The following is a 9,246-nucleotide window of genomic DNA, read 5'->3' as shown; positions in this document are numbered from 1 at the left end:
AACTATTTGTTCATGATCTCGACATGATAAAAAATATTTGGTGGATATGAAATTAAAGAAAATAATTCACGTTTACTCGTCCCGAATAAAAAGTAAGTAATTCTTGAGAAATGGTGATGACACATCTGTGAAACATTTAGCATATTTTGCTTAGGAATCTTGGGTTTTATAACTACTTGACTCTCAGCATGCACACAGTAAGAAGAAAAAGCTTTATGCTACGCATTAGCATCAATCTGAATTTTTGTTTCTCGGCATGGATTATTTTTGATGCACAATGCATTTTTGGGGAATCGATGTCTTTCTGCATTCACACATTTTGATGCATAATCGTATATTCTAACATGGACAAAATCTTTTTGAAGCAGTGTAACAATGTGAAGGCACGTCTCTTAGCGTTGACGATTACGTTTTTGAAGCATGTCAATGCTTGTCTCTCAGCAATTGATGCACAATTACTTTAAAGTGAATTTTTATCACTAAGCTAACTAAATGGCAAATAGTTAGGGCAAGGAAAACAAACTTGGAGGTAATGCATAATTTTTTTCAGTGACGGGATGTTGAATCTTCATCGACGTAACACATGGCTGCAGTGACAAAAACAAACTCAGACATCTAGTGAAACATTTTGCCTGCCAATTTAAAGAAGGTTGCAATCACACAAAAATGGGAGGTCCTTCATTGTGCAGCAAGATAAGGACCCTAAACATTAAACAAGGCAATTAAGAGTAAGAAGTGGAAGGTTTTAGATCGGCCAAATCATGCTGCAGAAATCAACTCTCTAGAGCGTGTGTTTTACCGGTAAAATCCCTCTAATAAATAAATAACTGAAAGACGCTGCGGTGCTGGAAAATCATCACAAACAAAGAATGGAAGTTTGGTGATGTAAGCTTGATGCAGTTGTTGCAAGCGAATAATTTGCAAAGATATTTCAAAGTTGTATTCGTACTATTCTAAGATGTGTAACAAAAGAGGAATTGTTGCTCTTGTGCCTCATATTCGTCTTTTGATGTTTCTAGCTGACAGAAAAAAATAAAGCAATTGGCCTCAATGTTCCAATACTATTGCTACTATCAGACACACAATGTGTTATCCATCTGGAAAAGCACTTTAAGTGCATGATCATGCTCTTACCTCTCCTTTTTAGGAGCGGAAGGCCCCGGCAGCGCCAAGACAGCGTGCCCTTGGACCACTGTACAGCTGTCACTTACACATGCTCATTGACTCATATTTATAGCAGAAGCATCATCGGACTTGACGCTGGCCTCAGACCACAGCTGGTCCTCCCCAAAAAGAATAGCTGAAAGACAAAGCCACGTGCTCCCGCTGGCTGCCTGCAGTCGGTCCGGCCGGGTGGCTTGGGGGCCCCCGCCCCTCCCCTTTCTTCTTTTTCGCAGACAACTAGCCACACACAAAATGGGATATTTCCACATTGATAACGTGACAGCTGCATTGTCTTGTCAACTCATCGCATCGCAATGGCGTTAACAGGAAGCGGAGCGGTCGGCATCCAATAGTGAAAGGTCGCAGACGTCCATAACGTAACCAGGAAGGACATACTCTTTCTGATTATTGCTAGCATAAAATCTTAACTACACAGGTAATATCTCAAGTTGGGGTGCGTGATAGGGCCTTAAAGTAAAATAACAGACCCCCCCCCATAAAAAAAAACAAAAAACGTGATTTCCTATTTTAAGCGATTTTCCCCCCCTCAAGAGGAAGAAAAGGCAAATTACAGTGATAATATTCAAATTTTGGATAACTGTTAATACATTTCATATGTTCAACAATTTAACATCAACAAATGGAAAAAAAAACTATTCCCTTTGGGATTATCATGTCACAAAATGCTGTCACTGAACACAACAAAATGAACCTTTGTTCCAGAGAATGCAAATAAAATCCTGCATGCACTTTGTAGCACTTGAGGTAAGTTGCCTTGCTTTAAGGAACATTTTTTGGCAAGGTCTACAACATGAGGCTTTAGGGCATTACCTCTTACATGTTAAAATGTCAGCCCTACACTGAAACCTCTTTCTAATGGGGCACTTAAGGATAGAGAGGTATTTCCAGCCTACATTATTCACCCGTGGGAATTTTATTTCATGTTGCTGTAAGTCTGGGGAACTTTTGGACATTCTTATATCAAAATCACATTGCTATTCTACTCGCTTTGGTTTCAACAGGCTTTAAAACTAACTTTGCAGCAGGTTGTTTGTTGCTCATTGTCTGATATTGGAAACCTGAACCAGTTTCAAATGACTCATGAAATAGTGCCTCTTAAGGAAACTAGCTCCGCTCTACAACAATGACTAGACGACCCCCCCCCCCCAACCCCCTTGCAACAATTCATGGATTAAATCGATAAAACGGGCAGTCCTAGGCTGAAGAAACGGAACATTCTCAAGTATTGTCATACAAGTGTAAAAAGAAGAAAACATCAATTAAAACAATAATAATACAAAGGTACTCACCCTAGAAAGGTGACGTAGCCACGCTTATCATAAAGGATTACTGAGGATGAGTCAACTTCATTCAGTAGAGTTTAACGTTGTTAAGTGTAACCTAGAATTACAACAAGCTGTTAGTAAGTATAAGCCATGTACTTCGATAAAGTTGTCGAACCTGCAGAGACAACATAAAGCTTGTCCCTGGGAAGAGTCTGCTCATAAAGAAATCTGAATCTGAAGTACATTCTTCTTTTATCATGTTGACTTTTTTCCCCTTTTGCGGATACTCCGCAGCCAGGACAGAGTAGTATGTGTAGTTCAAAAATTATTGTATGGTCACCACATTTTATTTTCCCTCCTTAGTATGACTAAAAGTATAGACCAAAAGATAGCAGGAACTGGAATTGTGCCATATTATACTGAGCAACCAGATCAGTGACCCAAGTTTTAATTGTATGGTGATTTCTTCTCTCGTGTGAACACATTTTATAATCTTAAAGAGCTAAATCTTAAATTTGAACTGAATCATAAAGGTGGTTAGAGCGACACAACAACAGAGTAGTAAAGGCATATTCTTGTCATGAATGACACGTTTTGAATAGCCTAACAAAAACATGCCTAGTCTGTAGCCTTGGATTTTTTTTTCTGAGGAAAAAAAACACACACTTTACAGTAACTCATGTCATCACTTCTTTCTCATCAGACACAGGGATTCGTGGTTTTAGATAATCAGAGGAACTAATGCATTTCTGATTTCCTCCAAATCTTATCAAAAATTGTACAGACACTTTGTCGCCTTGCTTTGCCAGCAATGGTCTATCCGCTCAGACGACCAACCACAGAGCTCCCAAAAAGGCTACAACAGAAAAACTGAGCAAGGATGTGACTCAACACACCATCCGCACATTTGCAATAAGCTCCAGGAAGTGCACTCATCCGAGCTAATATCCATTACACCGGGTCATGTGACCGGTTCCTATAAAGCAGCGCCGAGGACTCCTGCGACTAAGAACAATTACTCAGTGTACAACGTGTGACCCTGAGAGCAGCCATCTTCAGTGAGGGGCCAGAGTCAAAGAAAAAGCGATGAGTGCACCACAAGGTCATGTCCAGCAGGGATAATACGCGAGTCAGTGCACAAGCGCAGTTTAGTCTAACCTCTGGCTCGGCTTGTTTTATTAAAAACATTTGATAGCACGCACAAGTGAAGGTCAGTGTAGGCTGAGTAGATTGGAATTCCATCGTCACCAAAAGAGACAACTTTCATTTTTAAAAAGGCAAGAACGGGTCCTCCTATTGAGTTCTTGTACTGTGCAGCCACCTGCTGGCCAATTGACATAACTATTCCTTCCCCAGCTGAAATGGCAAAAAGTTCTCCTTTTCAGTGTACCGAGACATTTCTTGTAGATGGTCACTAGGTTTGCAAAAAGCTCCTCAATGATTTTGGCCCACTCCTCGGCAGAAACTAGGCCCTCTCATCGCTGACACTGGGAAACAAAGTTTTGAGAGATGCCTCTATAGTTTCTCTATTGGGTTGAGGTCTGGAGGCTTGACTGTGGGGATGGTGTTGTTTTTGGGTCACCCCCCCCAAAAAAATTTTTTTTTAAAATATTTATATATATGAAAAAAAAAAAAAAATATATATATATATATATATATATATATATATACATATATATATATATATACATACACACACACACACAATCCATTTACGGATGCCCATGAGCTCGACTTTGGTTTCATCTGACCAGAGCACTTCCTTGCCAAGCCTCGAGTTGTTTAGATGTTCACTGGCAAATTTAAGGTGGGCCCGTCATGTGACCACAAGAGCATTTTAAGATTTCAGTCCATTACTGATGCATTGTAGTGCGGTTACCATCGCTTTTCTTGGTGACGAAGGTCCTTCTTAAACACGTTCCTACCATTCACCACTCCACCAAGCAACAACATGAATGGAGATCCATAAAGAGCGAGGGCAATTTTGTGGATCTTCCAATTTCCCATAATGACGCCAAGAGTCTTTAAGCAATTGCTGATTCTTTTGTGACTCATTCTGATCTTGGACAGGTCTATTATTGTCTGTGTTTTATTTTGACAACACTGTAGTCTTATAGAGACTGAAAGGCAAGACATGGACTCCTAATTTACACATTTAACATAAGATGAGTATTGCATTTGTGCACAGCTGTGTGCCATATAGGTATTAGTCAATCTGTAAAAGACAGATCTTGCTTCACTCAAAAAGAACATTTTAGAATTCTTATATTGTCACCTGATTCAGGTTTGATATACATCCTGGAAAGTGATTTTCTTTGTTCGTGAGCAAACACGAATAACACATTCAACACGGGAACAAATATTTTCCCAACAGTACCTGACTATTTTAAAATCACCAAAAAAAAACAACTGAACGGTCAAACTGGTATAAAAATGTTCAAGTTTATTTTATTATATCTATACATACAATTAGATCATCAAAAAAAGAATTATGGTTAAAAAAATGCAATCTGAGTATTTTTTTTTTTAAAATGAGGATACTAGGTATTCAAGTATAAACATGTGTTGGACTTCAATTATGTGGAACAACTGCAGCAGAGTACTTCATCATAACGGCCGCTGTAACTGTGAAGGAGAAAAAAAAAAAGAAAATTACTAGCTACACACACGCAGGTATCACTACTTTCAATCAGTGCATGAAATAAAACGCACATTGTATTTAAGAGGCCATCATCCTATATTGAACGGAACAGCAATCTAAAACTTACTTAAACTCACATTACAGGATTATAAATAAAAGGAGTATGCATTTGCTGTACAGACAACATTGAATAGCTATACATCTGGCCCTCAGCTATGCAAAATGTTAAATGACTCATGTTAATGGTAAAACTTAAAAAGCACAAAGCATGGAGCAAACCCTACCCTTGATGTGAATCACTTGGAGATTTCATTTTGAAACCAAAACCTTCCAGCTGGTTTAAGAATAACTGAGTATAAACAGGGAGCACTGATCCAAGTGTGGGCCGGCATCTTCAGTTGCACAGAAAAGCCACCAAAGATGAGGAAATGTTTATAAATTAAAAAAAAAAAAAAAAAGAAAAAGACCTTTAAGAACAAGAGGCCAGCAAATAATGAGTGGTCTTGTGCATTTAAAAAATGCGTGTTAGGCAATTGGAGTTGAGTATTTCACATTTCCGTCACAGGTGAAAATACATCAGGACTTTCAAGGCCACTCACTTTATGAAGGAGAGGTGCCCATGGTTAAACTGATCGGAGGTTTCGCACGCACACACACACACACATGAACACCGATTTGCAGTCTACAAAAATGCCACAAAAGTTGCTACATTTATTACTCGATTTTTTTCGTTTTGAGTGTGTTTTTTTTTAATTAGCTATTGCCCGAAAAGAGGTGGAATAGGCTCCAGCACACCCGCGACCCTCGTGAGGATAAAAGTTGCCAAGAAGTTGGAATTGACAAAATATAATCACAATTCTTTATCATTTGTGTATTTAGAATACTACTTGGTATTCTGGAATTCTTGAATTGTTTAAAAAAAATAAATAAGTACATTTTAGTTAGTTCAGTTTTGATTCCAAAAGGGGCATTTTGGCACATATGGCCACAACTTCAGCCTGTGCTTAAGGTCGACCAATGACTATGCTGACGCCACACTTTATAATCTCTAAAGGGGTTTTACCTAAAGGGCTATTTGGTCAATAGTCTCACTGATAATGTAAGAAAAAACAAAACAAGACCCACTCAATGACGGTGCAGACGGAACAGCAGAGGCTTGAGCAGTTTGAACACTGCCGGCTGCAGGAGGAGCAGGGAAATCGCTCGCACTGCGAACAAAATGCCCGGCATGATGTGGTCTTCCGACAAACGCAGCAGCCTGTTGGAGGTGGCCCTGGAAACCAAAAAAATTGAATTTTTTTGTGTTAACTTACTATAAACTACCATGCAATACTAAACAATTATTTACTTCATATGTACTTATTAGGGTCATGGATGAGTGCTAGATGACTGAATGAGAGGTGGGGTACACCCTGGATTAGTTGCCAGTCAAACACATGGAATACATGGAGTAGAGAAAACAAGCATTCACATTTCACACTCATTTTCATCACTGTACTACCAGTTATTTCTTAAAACATTTCCATGTTTTCCCTCTGACCCTTAACCAGTCCGATTCCCAAAGTAACCGAACATTGACGTGAAGTCTTTGATAGGCATGCAGGACACCCAAGGATGATCCTCGCACAAGTAGCAGCAAATTTACTTTTTTATTTATTTATTTTTTTTAAATTACCATTATTTAGTAACACAGAACATACAAACACAACAAACAGGGTTGACAAACATGGAGTCAAAAAAATACATGAGAAAGATATAACAGGGGTGACGTAATCAGCAGGCGGCTCAGATAATGGATGGATGGATTCAATAAAAAAACAAAAATAAATAAAAAAATAAATCTATTTTACAATTTTAAATGTTAGGTTGCTCATTTAATGGCAAATGCACCACTGTTTGACTGATACCAATGTCAGTGGTTCACCAGCCATGTAGCCCACCTCACGTCAATGTGGCAAAAACTAGCTAATGCCTCACCTTGACTTCTGGTAGTTTTAGTTAGTCTTCCGTCTGTTCCTATCAAAGTCTGTCCTCTTAAGAGAGTCTGGTTGCTTTCAGTAGTCTCTTGTCCAGATGGATGAGGGTCGCTGGTCTTCTCTTCGCCGGACCATACTTTGTCCAACACAGCCTTGGCACCATTGAAAAGTAAGTTTTTGGTCTTTTCTGTGAAAAGACCGACGGGATATGAGTCGAAAACACCGCTAGGTGACGTAAATGATTGCCTAAGCTAGTTTTCTTACTGCAAGGGTGGACTGACTTCACAACTACAACCACATTGCCTTTTTTATTTAAGCGAAAGGATACTATCACGCCGTACATGACACGACCCCCAGTTATGCTCCTATGAGCAAATGCGACTCTCCCAGCTGTATGTCATTAAACTGACCAAGATTTAAATTAGCAATGTAGCACAACAATAAGGCTAACTTTAGCTAATGTCGAAGAACGCCACCCAAAACGCACTTACCGTATATTTCTTTCCTGTATTTAGTCCCCAACACGCTGGAATTTCTCAACTCGTGCTGCCTGACGTGTATTTTGTACTGGGACGAGAAGGTTTCCGTAAAAGGGTAGGTTCGCTTCGGCATATTAGCAGCAAGTCCAAAACAACCGCGGCCGCGGTAATAATGTCCCAGTAAGTTTTGCGGGAAAATGTGCGGAAAGAGGAAAACAGCCAATTGGACGCAAGATTTATCGTCACATGGGAATTTAAAAGCCAACCAGAGAACTTTTCATTGTCACGTGATTGTAAATGTGATCGACTGTGCTGCATTCAGAGTCTGTGTAAGTGTTGGAATTTACGATTTCACACCAAGAAATCTATATACTATTGTAAATTTAAAAGAAAAGCACCAGAGGCGTAGAGAGGCTAAATAGTGAAGCTATTAAAGCGTGGAAAGTGTGATCGGGACACCCCTAGTGGCATCCCAGTAGGCATCTGATGTCGATTCAATATCAATATGCTAATGAAATTAATTTGAAGTCATATCGATGTTGAATTGACATTAGATGCACACTGGGATGGCATCCATGATATTGCTGGACACCAAGGACAGGAAAAGGAATTTGCTCTGAGAAAGACAGTGTTTCTTTTGGCCAAAGATGGGAGTCACGTGTGAAAGAATATGTCAAGTTCTGTCAAAGGTTGATTTTGGCCAAAAAGCCAGACACTTTAGCTCGATCAAGCTCCTCTTGAAAGCATTAGAACATCTCTCCTCATGCAGTTAGTGTGTCTGGACTTCTGGAGTGTAGAAAACAATCAACAGCAAACAGTAGATGCTGTTCTGACAGAATATTTTACCAAGCTTGCCCACGCTTTTCCCTGCACAAATCAGATCATGAAAAAAAAAATATATATATATTTAAGAGGTGACGACGCACATTAATCAACATCATACAATGTATTAATTAGCAGCCCCTTCGGCAGATGTAAAAGCCAACCTAAAATGAGAAGCATTAAAATCAAACATCAATTTACAAAAATATCCAGTAGTATTGAAAAAACAAGCTGTTAAGCTTTGGTATCACAACTTTTGTGTTTGGGCTTCGTGATCATATTCATTCTGATCAAACTTTGACTGACAGTGAGCTCATAACGGAATTCATGTAAATTCATGGGGAACAAAGAACACTTAGAAAATGTCATGGTCTCTTCCTCTCAAAAGAGAAAATACAAGTGGCCTCAGCAAATATAAATGTTGACATTTGCACATAAGCCAACAGAGCACGAGACTGCGGGATACAGTCATCTCATGTTTGGTCATGTCCCAGTGCTTCCCGTGGATGGGATATGGAAGCAAATGCGGCAAGATCCAGTGGTTGTTGATCATACGAGCTATGTCAAAACGCTAATGTCCTTCCTTAACAAGGCAGCCACAATTGTACAAACACATGTTGTTAGAGAACAAGAAGAACGAGGGAGAGGCTACGACAGGAAAGTCAAGGACTCTCACTTGAACATAGTGTACAAATTGCAAACATGAATGAGAGAGGGAAGAAGAACCTTGCAAACATAACAGTCCCCTTCTCGGATACACTTTCTAAGCCCCTGAGATAACTCTCACATTCACTTCTTCAGATCCATGTTTAGTGTGGTACACACCAAACAGCACAGTGAGCAATTGCCGCCCTTTCAATAGAACAAATGAAAGATTG

At 39.4% G+C, this 9,246-nt stretch overlaps 1 protein-coding gene across 1 annotated transcript; it reads right to left on the bottom strand.

Moving 5' to 3' along the window:
- Positions 1–4,873: 4,873 nt before the first annotated feature.
- siva1 (SIVA1, apoptosis-inducing factor) lies at positions 4,874–7,761 on the bottom strand. Its single transcript, XM_088304982.1, has 4 exons — positions 7,559–7,761; positions 7,069–7,254; positions 6,217–6,364; positions 4,874–5,075 (listed from the first exon to the last, which is right to left on the bottom strand). Exons 1-4 carry the CDS (start codon positions 7,677–7,679, stop codon positions 5,027–5,029), a joined length of 504 nt encoding a protein of 167 aa, XP_088161108.1. The 5' UTR covers positions 7,680–7,761; the 3' UTR covers positions 4,874–5,026.
- Between the last annotated feature and the right edge of the window lie 1,485 nt (positions 7,762–9,246).

The sequence above is a fragment of the Idiotropiscis lumnitzeri genome, chromosome 1, assembly GCF_059441095.1.
Source record: "Idiotropiscis lumnitzeri isolate Australia: NSW breed Sydney's pygmy pipehorse chromosome 1, RoL_Ilum_1.0, whole genome shotgun sequence".
NCBI classification, from domain to species: domain Eukaryota; kingdom Metazoa; phylum Chordata; class Actinopteri; order Syngnathiformes; family Syngnathidae; genus Idiotropiscis; species Idiotropiscis lumnitzeri.
The sequence above is the reverse complement of the archived record's forward strand: the minus strand, read 5'-3'. Positions and strand labels throughout refer to the sequence as shown.